General features: G+C 48.6%; 1 protein-coding gene across 1 annotated transcript; it reads left to right on the forward strand.

Annotated features, from left to right (window-relative positions):
• Positions 1–504: 504 nt before the first annotated feature.
• Positions 505–970, forward strand: LOC149994453 (ATP synthase F(0) complex subunit C2, mitochondrial). The gene has a single exon (XM_090259973.1). It carries the CDS (start codon positions 505–507, stop codon positions 928–930), a length of 426 nt encoding a protein of 141 aa, XP_090116099.1. The 3' UTR covers positions 931–970.
• Positions 971–14,083: the final 13,113 nt, after the last annotated feature.

Here is a 14,083-nt window from a genome sequence, read left to right on the forward strand (position 1 = left end):
GTTGGACCCAAAGAGGACCAAACCAAGACACATCATAAAATGCCAAAGATTAAAGATAAAGAGAGAGTCTTAAAAGCAGCAAGAGAAAAGTATTTAGTTACCTACAAGGGAGTTCCCATAAGACTGTCAGCTGATTTCTCAAAAGATACTTTGCCTGTAGAAGAGATTGGCAAGAAATATTCAAAGTCATGAAAAGCAAGGACCTACAATCAAGATTACTCTACCCAGCAAAGATATCATTGAGAGTGGAAGGGCCGATAAAGAGCTTCCCAGACAAGAAAACACTAAAGGAGTTCATTTTCACCAAACCATTATTATATGAAATGTTAAAGGGACTTATTTAAGAAAAAGATCAAAACTATGAACAATAAAAGAGCAAAAAATACATATCTATCAACAATTGAATCTAAAAAACAAACTAAGCAAACAAGAACAGAGGCAGACCCTTCCTGTCTTCTCTGCACTGGGAACAGCTCTCTTGCCATAGCCCCTCATCCCCCCAAAATGTATACCTGTACCAAATTTGTGTCCACCCCCACCTTGGTCAGCAGCTCCTCTCAGCTGCTGAGCCGGTCACTATCTGCAGTGGTGGTGAAACGAACAGAGACACTGACAGATGAGAGCCTCAGCAGCTTGGCAGCCCCGCATCCTCTGACCTCACTTATTTCTAGCCACAGCTTCCAAACCAGCGCCATTTCAAGGGACATCGACACAGCAGCCAAGTTCATTGGAGCTGGGGCTGCCACAGTAGGGGTGGCAGGCTCTGGGGCTGGAATTGGGACTGTGTTTGGGAGCCTCATCATTGGTTATGCCAGGAACCCTTCTCTGAAGCAACAGCTCTTCTCCTACGCCATTCTGGGCTTTGCCCTGTCAGAGGCCATGGGGCTCTTTTGCCTGATGGTGGCTTTTCTCATCCTCTTTGCCATGTGAAGGAGCCGTCACCACCTCCCATAGTTCTTTCTCCCATGTCTTGTCTGCCCTGTATGTTCCTTTACCGATGCAGCCTGGGAGAAGTGGTTGACTCAGGGTTTGACAGAGGAAAGACAAATAAATACTGTATTAATAATATGAAAAAAAAAAGAAGAAGAAGAAGAAGAGCAGAGGCAGAATCATGGATACAGAAAGTGTTCTGATGTTTTCCCAATGGGAGGGGGATGTGGAAGAATGGGTGAAGAGGTGAGGGGATTAAGAAGAACAAATAGGTAGTTGCAAAATAGCCATGGGGATGTAAAGTACAGCATAGGAAATGGAGTAGCCAAAGAACCTATACGCATGACCCTTGGACATGAACAGTGGGGGGGGGGGTTGCCTTATGGAGTAGGGAGTGCTGGGTGGAGGGAACAAAGGAGGAACAATCAGGGCAGCTATAATGGCATAATCAATAAAATATAATAATAAAAAAAAGAAACGGGTTCACCACTGCAGCAGCACCCAGGGGCTGGGGGCTCTCAAGAAGGGACATATGGGGACACAGCCAGGAAAACATCCCTTGGAGCCCCCAGCACAAGGAGTCCCTCAGAGCAGGTGGGATCGGTGGCCTTCACCCCCAGCCTGGCCCTGGAGGCCCCTGAGAGGGAAGAGAGAGTCCTGGGAAGTGCAAGGCATTTGGAGTTGCAGGTGTGCTCAGGTCAGGCCCTGCTGGGCACTGAGGCAGGGACCTTGGCAGGCGTTCATGGTCCCTGGACTCCTAGGGTTCCATCTCCAGGGCCTCACTGAGAGGCTGGAGGTACCCCTCTATCCACAAGTTTAAACAAGGCATTTGGCCAGCACAATAAGACTGAAAATAATAAAGTAAAGTCGTACAGAGATTAGAAAGAAAGAGACAATATTATCATTCTTGGCAAATAACATGTTTATGTTTACCTAGAAAATCCTAGAGAGTTAACCTTGCAACAATTAGGGCCACTGAGATAGTCAGGAAAACTGTTCTGATGGAAGATTCATCAAGAAGAGTCCACAGCTTACCAGGGAAATGAAATGAGAAAGGCCTCAGTCACAACACTGATTAGGCTACAAACTATACAAACTTAACATGAAACATGGAAGACCTAGATGAAGAAAACACTAAAACATTAAAAAGGACATGTCGGGTCAGAGAGAAATGCTTGTCTCCAAGATTATCTGTTTTTCTCTCAATTCCACTTTTAAAAATTCCTCCAAATCTTTTCGGTGGAGTTTGAGAGAAAAATGTTTAAGTTCATCAGAAAAGTCCCCTCCCCCCACCACCAACATCAGACATGCTTCCACTAGCCCCAGCCTTGCAGGAACCTTGAGGCCTGCTCTCCTGGCCAGCCAGGTGTCACAGCCAGGTGTCACCTTTGTGTGTCACCTTTCCCTGCCACCTGCAGTGTGTTCTGAATCCACACTGGAAAGGCCAGTCTCTGAGAATGGCTGTAAGCCCAGTGACTGGACCCATTGTTGAGCCCAGCTCAGTCTAGACCTGTGAGGATGGCTGCAGGGGGAGGTCTCCTTTGCACTGCCTGGCCAGAGGGAGATGGGCTCTCAGGGGTCTCAGCACAGAACAAATGCCCCGGGAGGAGGAGGGGGTAGGGCAGGACAAGGGAGACTGTGAGGCCCTTGCATCCCACGGGGAAGTGGCTGCTCCCACTCTGCCCTGACCCTTTCTGTGGCTTTCTGGAACTGAGATGCAGAACCTAGGGTCCCCTCTGGTCTGCCACTTCTATTGTTGTGTGACCTTGGACCATCCTGCCCCTTGATTTCTCGGTTTTCCTGTCTGTAACTTGGCTGGCTTTGGGGAGTGGGGTGGTGGGGGAGGTGTTGGCTGGATCTCAGGGCCTGGATCTCTCCAACAGGGCTGCCTTTCTTGGCAGGTAAAAACTGCGCTCTTAAAGAGGGGAGCCTGGATGTTAGGTCGCCTGGGAGGTTGGGGTGGGCCAGGCAGGAGCCTGGGAGAGAGGTCCTGAGTGGGGCTCTTCCAGGCCCTGGAGGTTTCAGCAGACAGACAAATGGCTACAGGAGGGAGCGTGGACCTGTGAGTGGGTCAGTGTCCTCAGTCCCACACCCAGTCTTCTGGGGGCCTGGAGACCAGCCCTCTCCCAGACAGGCCTGAGAGCAGCGGTGGGAGTTGGGACTTGCACAGGCAACCCAGGGAATATCCTTCCCCCTCGTCCCAGCCAGCTGCCCCCATGCTGGGACTGGGGACATGTTGCCACAGGATTCATGGCGGACTGGATGGGAGCTGCAGGCTTCCCCGCCTCAGAACTGAGGTTACTCTCAGATTCATGGGAGCTATAAACCCATGCCCTATTTCTGCTCTAATTGAAGCTATTTGTATTGTGACTAAAATAATCAGAGACAATTTTATTGGTACACTTTTTAAAATAATTACATTCCATATATTTAAGTTATGAAAGTGCAGTGGCAGTTGATGGGGCTCCCCATGGCCCCAGTTCAGAGGGCCTGTGTGAGAGGACCCCACCCTGGCTCCAGAAACAGGTCCCCAAGGCCTGGGCCACAGTTAGGGGCCTTCCGGGTAACAGGCAGTAAAGGTCTGGGGACAGGCATGGCATCCCAGTGCCCCAGCGCACTGTAGGGAAGCACAGAAGAGGGGGTCCCTGGAGCCTGCCCAGACCCTGCCTCAAATCTGGCCTTTGCGGTGGGTGTCTGTGCATTGCCACCCAAAAAGGAATCATCTGCCTCGTGATCACCTCGTTTTTCTCTGGGGACCCCCACTCTTTGTTCTGCGGCTTCTGGAGTGGCTCACTGCCCACATGCTCTGGGGTGGGACAATCAGAGCACTTCATTCCCCAGTCATGGTGGCTGGTTCAGGGCAAAGCAGGTGACCCAGAAATAACACCTCCCCCGATCCTCGGAGTTTTTGGATACACAAACCAGTGCAACCCATTTTTGCTTAGATATTTTTGAGCTGGGCTTTTGTCCTCGTGATGAAAAGTGTTCTAATAGGTATCACTTTTGTAAAGAAAGACAATAACAGCTCCCACCTCGTGGGTTTGTTACAAGGATGAGCCGTGCACAACACCGAGCACAGCACCCCTGTAAAGAGTCTGTGTGCTGTTGTTGGGGGGCATCTTGGAGCATAAACACTTGTTACTAATCTTAGGAGAGAGGAAGACGCTATGAGGGGACATGGCATCCCGGGAGGATATTGGTCCACATGCTCACAGGTGGCAGGAGCAGGTTGTCTGCTGGCTTGGCAGGGGCCCCTTGCCTCCCTCGTCAGGCCTCTCTTGCATGGGACTGACATGACAGACTGTGCTCAGCCCAGGGCCCTGGGTCCCTGAGGATACCCAACCTGACCCTCTTCCTCCTCAGCATCTCCTAGCTCTCCGCAGGCCTGACAGTTGCCTCAGCATTTCCACCGCCCTGCGAAGCCCCTGGGCCCTGCATTTGGAGCTGAGCAGGATCTGGGTCTTCGTACCCACCAGCCCCACACCACCACCAGGCACCCTACGGCAGCGGTAAGCCATAAGCCCACCCACTTGGGGCAGCTTCCACTCCCACAGCAGCCTTTCGTCCTAGGGAAGCCACTGTGTCAACGTTGCTAACAGGTGGTTGGAATCTTGCCTCCCTTCTCCTAGAAAGCCTTGTTTTTGCTGGACTCAGACCACCTTGATCTTAAACAGAAGTGAGAGCAGTGAGAGCAGTGAGGAAAACCCCCACTGTCTATGTGGCGGGAGTGACAGTGTCCACTCCCGGCTCATCTGGGGGGTCTGCTACCTGGAGAAGGGCCAGAGAAGCACTGGGGCTGGACCATCCAGCTGGCTCCCAGACATCCCAGTCAGTGGATACACACGCACCCACATGCACATGTGCACACAGGCCCCCGAGTGCTTGCTTTTTCTGCCTGTCCCAGAGCAGAGGAAACCCAGCTTCCTCTGAGGTGTCTCTCTGTGGAGCTCCACAGCACCCACACATCCAGGCACTGTGCTATGTCAGCCCAGAGGCCGTCTGCTCCTGGGCACACTTGTCCTTTCTAGTCCTCAGGGTCCTCAGGGTCCCCAGCCTGACAGGATGTATCCAGCATCCTTGGTCCTTGTGAACACCTACACAGTGGGACATTCTCACCACCTGGCCCCAGGGGCCTCACTAAGGTCCCTGATTTCAAACATTTTTTCCTGTCGTCAGGTGGCTGTGAATATCCAGCCCTGTTCCTCACAGGCCCAGGCATGAAGGTGCAGAGGACCCCAGGCCCAATGTGACACAAACTCCTCACAGTCACAGGGACACAAGTAGACCCAGGGGATCAGTGTGCATGTGATGGAGGCAGCCTCTGCCTCTGGGTCTGGCTTACAGGCCCTTTTTGAGGAGAGTAGGGGACACAGTCTTTGTCCCCTGGTGGTAGGGAGGTGGCACAGACAACCTAGAAATGCACAGAAGATGGGCAGGAGGGAGGGGGTAGGGAGGAGAGCATGTGAGAGGGAGAAGTTGGGGTTGGGGGAGAGACCCTCAGAGGTATACAGAGAAGCTGTCATCAAACTGGGGGGCTAGAGGGATGCAGGGGGAGTCCAGGTGGGGCTGCTAGTGGGACAGACAGACAACAGACTGGGACACTGCCTGGCTCCCTGGAGATAAATAGGTCCACTCCAGAAAGTGCCCCAGAAAGGTTCTGCTCCCAGGACAGCTGTGCTGACAGCCCTAAAAGACCCCACCCACCCCATCCCCTCTCCTTGTTCAGAAGAGGAAGCTGAGGCCTAGAGGCAGCTGGAGCTGCTCCAGGTCACACTATGGGCTGTGGGCATCCAGAACCCAGATCCCTGAACTCCCATGCAGCACTGGGCTCTCACCAGTGACAGCCCCAAACCACCATGCCTCTCTACCCTCAATTGTCCTCACCTGCAAAATGGGGGTATTGGGCCAGGAGGCTGCAGATGCTCCCTCTGGCTTAGCTGTTTAGGGATACAGGACTCTTCATTCCAAGTCTTTATGAGTCTTGCAGGAGCATTCTGCACTGGACACTTTTTGTAAATCAGCAGTCAATTCCAAAAGAAATAATTCCTGTTGGCTTGTTAAGTTATTTTAAATAACACAGAGGAGACAAGGTGGAAGAGCCTCCCACAATGGTGTATCTCCACCAGGTGCCATGTGGTCCATGCAAACACGAGTGCGCCCTCCGTCAGCTCTCCAAGCCCCTCTTCCCATAGAATTAAGGAGGACAGTCTGGAGTGGGTGATCAATCAGGGACAGCCCTGAGCCCAGGCCCCGCCACCTACTACACATGGCAGCCCTGCCCACACCAGCCCCTTCCCGTGTCAGCCCCTGCCTCCTGCGACAGACCCCTGCTCAGAGCCTAGGGACAGGGGCTCATTATCCCACCCAGGTCTGCCTGGGATGCTGCAGAGTGACAGCTGTTCCCTGTTTAATTACTGATGGGCTGCGGCTATGCCAGCCCATGAATAAAATTATAGCTGTTCTGCAATGCAAATCTTGAAGCCTCAGTTTGAGGGTCTGAGGCACTTACTTTGATTGGCTGGCTTTTTTAATGAGAAAAGTTTTATTACATTTTAAAGCACATTAGTAATGATGAAACTCACACACCTAAAGATTTATATAGCACTGCAAACAGCAGCATGGAGAAAGGAAGTTATTTATAACTTCAAATATGTTCCTGCCATCTGATTGCATTGTTTTAGGGAGCAGGGCATTTTAGCTGATAATTGCTTTAATGATAAATGTGGAAACTCAAGAACCAAAATATACAGTGTCTTTAAAAGGCAAAAGTCTCAGTTAAGATTGGATGGATTGATCTTATTTAGGGAAGGGGGGTGGAAAAGGGGGAGCTTGACCTCAGCAGGACACAGGGGTAAGAGTAAATTAGGAACATTTGACATTGGCAGGTGACCGCTGAACACAGGTTCAGTCTCTGGGAATGGACACAGAGACATACCCTTCTCTGTCAGAGCTGCCACGGTGGGGACTTATTTCTTCTCTGTCATCATTGAATATTTCCCTTCAGAGTGATGTATCTGTGCCCTGCGTGACTGTCTCACCTGAGCCACAGCTGGATAAGAATACGAAGTGTGGATGCAACTGCCTGAAATCCATATAGATTTGCATACGGTACCTCTGGTTCGACTTCCCCTATCACTTCGCAAATGACCTTCCCTGGAAAGGCTTGTTTGCTGATGGGTGGGCTTGGGAGTTGGCAAGTCCTTCACTAAGTGTTCCCTGCAGCTCTTTCCCTGTGGGGACACAGCCAAACTCAAGAACAGGCCAGCTGAGAGGGAGGGTTCTCCTGCTGGCCTAGGTCCTCTGCTTCAAACAGAACAGAACTGACTCCACCTCAGCACCATTGTTCATTCGTTGGTTCATCCTTCCTCTGGCATGTGTTTAGTGAGAGCTTACTGTGAGCCAGGTTTCCGGCACATTCCAACCAGGAGGATATGGCCTGTGCCTCCAAAAGCGACTTAACGAGTAGGGCAGAGATAGCCCCCCTTGATGACCGTGTGACTAGGACAGGGGACACACAGCTCAAGGACAGCAGATGACGGGGCTGGCTCTGCGTGGCCAGGGGAGGAGGACATCAGTGAAGGGGTCACCCAAGCCAGCCCTGCAGAGTGCTTAGGTTTGGAGCAGGCACTCACCACCTTGAGGTTTGTGGGAGGAACAGGGACTTTGAGTGACTGGGACACAGGCTGCTGTCTGCGAGGGGGCAATTGGGGTGAGGTGGAGCAGCAGGCCATTGCACTTATCCCTGTGGGAGCCTCTGCAGCTCTGGGATGGGGTTCAGAGGGAGCTGGAGGTAGCTCTGACAGGGGGCAGCAAGGAAGCCTGGAGAGAGGGGCAGACCAGTGGGAGGGCAGTGAAAAGCAGAAGGTAAAATCAGCGTTTTCTGCTTCCCTCCTCGTGGAGGCCAGCCAAGCTGAGTGCCTCCTATTCATTCAGCCAAGGGCCCCATCCCAGAGCGAGGAGGCAAAAGAAGATGGGGCAGGAATCGCAAACCAGCTGCAAGATTATCTCTCGGCATCCTGCCCCCACTGTACACATGTGTGCAGGTAGGCTTCTATCTGCGCACATGTTTATCAATGTTCATGTCTCTGTACAGTAAGTTCTCACTTAATGTCATTGACAGGTTCTTGGAACAGCAACAAAACAACATATAACAAAACCAGTTTTACCCTAGACTAATTGGTATCCACAAGAGTTAAGTTCCCACAGCATCGCATCAATGTTGTAATGAGATGATGTTGAACAAAGTGCTGTTCAAAGACCTGTGGTACATGTTTGTGTGCATGAGCATGCGCTTTGTGTATGCTTCTGTGTGCATGTGCTGTGTGTACGTGAAAATGTATCATACACTTGGTCTTGGGCTGCAGTTCAGAGCCACCCCTTCCCTCAGCAAGGGCTGAAGTTTCATTTTCATCTTTTCTTGCTCTCCTGTTTTTGAGGGCTGGTGATTGTGGGGATGTTTTATTAGGAAGTACCAGATCTTTCTGGGCCAGTTTTGAGAAGACCACCTCAGAATCCTGTGAACCAGAGCCTTGGAAGCTGCTTTTAGAGTCATTATTCCAAAGGTGGTTGGAGAATTGTGCAGCTGCCTCACAGGTTCTCTGGTGGCTTTTCTGCAGGCTCTGGTGCCAGCTGTTTATCTTCCTTCACTGTAGCTGATGAAGCAGATTCAGATTGCAAAGCCTTTTTGGCCATCATGGGGAGGTAGGGCTCTGCACTATCCAAGTGACTCTCCAGGAAGCACAGCATCTTCTGCTGAAAGGTCTCATAAGGAAAGTTCTGGGTTACAGGGTGGGCCAAGTTCTTTTCACAGATAATGTTCAGGAGATCACTGACACATGTAGGCATGTTTATGACTGTGTGAACATGTGTACATGTATTGGTCTGTGTATCTCTCGTGTGTGAGTGTACATGCTTGTATGAATGTGTGCTCATGCATGCATTTGAAGATTTGTGTATCTGTGTGTGCACACTCACCAGAAGATCCATGTCTAGATCAGACACTGGGCTTTTAAATAAAGCCTGACACTCTGGAATCAACAGTCTGACGTAACCACTGGAGTTTCCCAAATGAAGCCCACACAGCTACACACACAGCTCATAACCCTGGGTGACTCAGGTTGCTGCGGGCTCCTTGATGAGGGGAAGAAAATGAAAAACTAAATAACAGCGCTGCCTCCTGGGGCAGCCTGGGCTAGGTTTGGAGGGTTTTGGTGGGGGGTGAGAGGGCACCTGAAGATAGCCAGATGGGTTTCACCTCCAGGGTTCCCATAGGACAATAGGAAGGACCCAGCCAAGCCTGGGCAGCCTCAGGGGCACTGCAGACAGAAAAGGTGCACAAATGCCTGTGTGTGTGCGCATAGGTATGTATGGTGCATGCATGTATAAACATGTGGATGTATGCATGTGCATACCTGTAAAGATGTGCAAGTTTATGAGTGCATGAGTGTATGTGTGCACTAGCGTCTGCTAGTGTCTGCATATGTGCATGTGTGTGACCAGTTTCCTGATCCAGAAAACTATCTTCATTGACCGTGGAGTTACCGAAAGCCACATTTAAGGAAGGTGGAGACAGGGGAGAGAGGGCAGGGCACACATCTACCTGCCCTCCCCGATGCTGGACCTCTGATCTGCCAGCATCAGTGCTGTCCAGGGAATAGACCATGCTAAGGGCTGGAGAGATCGCCCACTGGGTATAGGACGTGGCTCGGGCACCCTGCAGCATGCCACGATGGGACAGGAACTCATTGCCTGCCTTGGAGTCCTGTTCCATTCTTAATGGCTTCTTGGAATTTAGCTGAGGGCAGGGACTGCAGTTATAGTCATTACTGGGTTTAAGGAATCTTTCTTGGGTGGCCAAGTCACTTGAGCTCTGTTTCTTCTTCCTTCCTCCATGCTGGAGGAGGCGGAGGGGGCTGGGGACTGGGGCGTAGCCAAGGGATTTGGTGATTAGGTGAGTGGAACCTGCCAGTCATGGTGAGAACAGCCAGACAACAGCTGCGACACAGCGGCCTGACCGAGTGGGTCAAGGCCTGCGTGGGAGGGGAGCACGTGAGGACACGAGTGTAGGCAGCTCACCAAGCAGCTGGGCCAGAGGCAAAGGGGGAGGTGGCCCACTGGGCAGGACTAACAGTTGGCCCATCTCCCCACAGACACCCTCTTACCCAGAGTGTGTGAGCACAGATCACAGGCTGCAAACCAAAGCTCAGGCTGTGCCGCAGGCCTGATCGGAGCTGTAGCCTGTCCTGACCGAGATCTAAATACCAGGCTGGCCTTAGCATTTCCTCTCTGCACCCTCATGTCCTACCCTCCGTGGGTGGAGCCTTACCCTGCCCTTTCAGTCTCTGTCTCTGCCTCTTGATCAGCCCTCCCTGTCCCTGCTCTCCATCATTGGTTAATCCCAGATGAGGTGTACTTGCACGTCCCACAGCCCTGGCCTGGGGCTGCTCAGCTGCCCCAGTGAGTAGGATAGTTCTTGGGGACCAGAGGCTGGCAGTGCCCATAAGCTGAGTCTCAGCCATTCAGGCTTTCCCAGCAGGGGCCCCTTTCCGCAGGTGTGATTTGGATAGACAGAGGAGACAGACCCATCCTTCTGCACACACATGCAGGTCAATCAATGAGACAAACCCTGAACAGCAGAAGCCACATAACCTTTGAGTCACATTTTAGACCAAATGAGTCACCTGTTCTCCTGAGCTGGCAAACCACTGGGAGCTCGCCCAGGTGCCACCTGGCAGGGTTGCCCCAGTCCCTGACCACCTAGCCTATGATCCAGGGAGGGAAATTGCCTGCCAGCCAATTTCTCAGGAACCTTCTCCCAAGGGTCATTCCAGCTGGAGAGCCTAAATATCATACCAGGCATGAATGTGCTGCATTTATTATTTTCACCATGGAGACATCCAAGAAAACTGACCTTTTCAGCTTTAATAAAAGCAGATTTTCCTGAAGGTCCTTCGACAGCAGGTGCAATCATGAGCCGGGCTGAAACTCAATATTGAACACCAAAGAACAGAAAAAGGAGTTACTTTCCCTCAGCTTATGAGTCTTATTAACACATATGTACAATAAGACAGGGGAGAGTATGTGGGGGTCTGAGCCCAGCTCAGAGGAGAGGCTCAACTTGGACCCTGATGGGTCAGGCACCCTGCCCTCACTCAGTTCAAGGCAAGTTGGACTCAGAACAGAGCTGTAGCAGGAATGGGTTTTGGATGCTCAGGACTCAGTGTCCCTTTCTGGGCCCAGGAGTGCCTAAACACCCCACTTTGACTCATCTTCCCCTAGATTCAGCCCAGGGCTGACTATATTGCCATTCCTTACCTACACTGATGGGAAAAACCTTGCAAACTTTCTGCCCCATCATTTCTCCTGACCGTGATAGCCAACACACAGGGGAGAACATGGTAGTCAAATGGTGACAGCGCTGCCTTGTGCTGAAGCACAATGGTTAACAGTAGCAAAACCTAGAGTTCCTGTTAAAAACCAGTGGCTAGACCTCAGGCATGTTCTCTTCCCCATCCCAACCCTGCCACCGTGAAAGTGAAGCGATTTCAAGAGGTATAAACCAACAAAGATAAATGAAGGAATAATGGCAGTGAAGAATTTCAATGAATTTTGGGAGGCAGAAAGTAGAGAGGAAAGTGCAATTGACTGCACAGAGCAGAGAAAGAAACACTAGGTGTCTCGGAAGGAGACACTGCTAAGCATGAGTCCACTAAGCACAGAATGTCCAGGCTCAGTAGTAGCTGTGGCTGGGAGTGGGGACTTAGGGGAGTTCAAACCAGGGGTACTGGGTGATGCCATGGAAGATGATGGCAAAGTAGGAAGCAACAGAAATCTGTTCCTCCATCCAAACAACGATTGAGCTGGCAGGAGCTGCCTGAAGCAATTATCTTAGAGTTGTGGAGTTAAGCTGAAAACTTGCAGTGTCCAGGGAAGAGCTTGATAAAGAGGCCAGTAAATTTTGGAAAAATCTCATGTTTTATATACTGGCTGCCATCCTCCAGCCACCAGCCCCAGTCGGGCAGTCATGGGGATGGCAGCCATGGTGTGGCTTCTGGTGCTAGGGTAGGCAATAAAGACCTTGTACTCCAAAAACCAAGGCTGTGTGTTTTGATTGTTGATCACTGTTTCTGATCATTGAGGAGCTGGCACAGAGGCCAGTCATTGTTTGAAATCCTTGGGCTGAAGCAGCTTCCCCACCGTGAGGGAATTTAAAGAGACAATACTCCCCTCTTCCAGATATTTAAAGGAATCTTCTTAAGGTCACTGACTGATTGCAGAGACAAGGAACAAAAACTTCAGTGATCACAAGCAACAAGGAATACAAACTTTGAAGAAATAGTTTGGAAAAGTCACAAATAGATGGCCCCAGCCCACAACGAGCAAAAATTAATAATACCACAGAAGTGGAAGAAATAGAGTTCCACTGTTATCACAACATAATACTCAGAACGTCCAGTTCTCAACAAAAACAACAAAGAATACAAAGCAAAAACCAAAACAAAACAGGAAAGTATGTCCTATTCACAGGAAAAAATTAATTTGACGGAAACCATCCCTGAGGACGAGCAGGCAATTATTTGTCAGAGACATTAAACCGGCTATTTTTAATATAGTCAATGAGCCAAAGGAAACCATGGGAAAGAATTAAAGAAAATCAGAAAAATGATTTCTAAAAAATTAGGATATCAATTAAAAATTGTAAAAAGGAACAAACAAAAATTTTAGAGTTGGAAAACACAATAACTAAAAGGAAAACTCACAGGAGGGGTTCAACAGCAGATTTGAGTAGGCAGGAAAAAAGGATCAGTGAACTTAAAAGATAAGACAGTTGAAATTATCCAGTCTGAGAAGCAAAAGAAAAAAAAAAAGAAAGAAAATGAATAGAACCTGAGGGACCTATGGGACATCATTAATATAACAACATATGCATTATAGAAATCACAAAGAAGAGAGTGAGAAGCAGAAAAAAAATCTGAAGAAATAATGGTGAAAACATTCCAAATCTGATGAAAAACATGATATAAACACCCAGAAAGTTCAACTAACTCCAAGCAGAATAAACTCAAAGAGATCCACGCTGAGGTATATTTTATTCAAATTGCTGAATCCCAAAGACAAAGAGAAAAATTTGAAAGCAGCAAAAGAAAAGCAACTGGTCATGTACAAGGGATCCTCTACAAAAATTAACACCTGATTTATCATTATAAACCATGGAGGCTAGAAGGCATTGGGACGACATATTTAAAGTCCTGAAAGAAAAACTTAACCAGAATTCTGTATTTGGCAAAACTATCCTTCAAGAATGAGGGATAAATTAAGACGTTTTCAGATAAACAAAAGCTAAGGAAGATCATTATCAATACACCTGCCCTACAAGAAATGTTAAAGGGAGTATTTCAGGTTGAACTAAAATCACACTAGACAGTAACTAGAAGCCGTAGAAAGAGATAGCACTGGCAAAAGTTACCCATAGGTAATTATAAAAGCTGGTATTATTGTACTTTGATTTGGTTTGTAGCTTTTCCTTTTTTCCTATATGATTAAAAAGGCAAATAACATAAAATAATAATTGTAAATTTATGTTAATGCACATCCAATGTATAAAAATGTAATCTCTGACAATAATAACATAAAGGAGAGAGATGGAGATGTATCGGAGCATTTGTATACTGTTGAAATTAAGCTGGTATTATTTAAATTAGATTCTTATAAGTTTAAGATGTTAATTATAATCTCCAAGGTAACCACTAAGACAATAATTGCAAAATACATGAAAAAGGAAATCAAAGTGGAACACTACAAAATATCAATTAAGTACAAAAAGAAGAAGGCAGTAATGAGGAAATTGAGGAACAAAAAAATGTCAGACATATAGAGAACAAATAAATACATACTTGTTTTTATTTACAGAAATACAGAAAACAGAATTATTTTTGTCAGTAATCACATTGGATTTAACTCTTATTAAAAATCAGACATTGGCATACTGAATAAATAAAACAAGATTCACTTATATGTTGTCTACAAAGACTCACTGTGGATATAAGAACACAAAAAGTTGAAAGTAAAAGGATGAAAAAAGATATTATATACAAACAGTAACCAAAGAGAGCTGGTGTGGCTACATTATTGTCAGACAAAATAGACTTTACAT

Source organism: Furipterus horrens, unplaced genomic scaffold (genome assembly GCF_987537825.1).
Source record: "Furipterus horrens unplaced genomic scaffold, mFurHor1.1.pri manual_scaffold_13, whole genome shotgun sequence".
NCBI lineage: Eukaryota > Metazoa > Chordata > Mammalia > Chiroptera > Furipteridae > Furipterus > Furipterus horrens.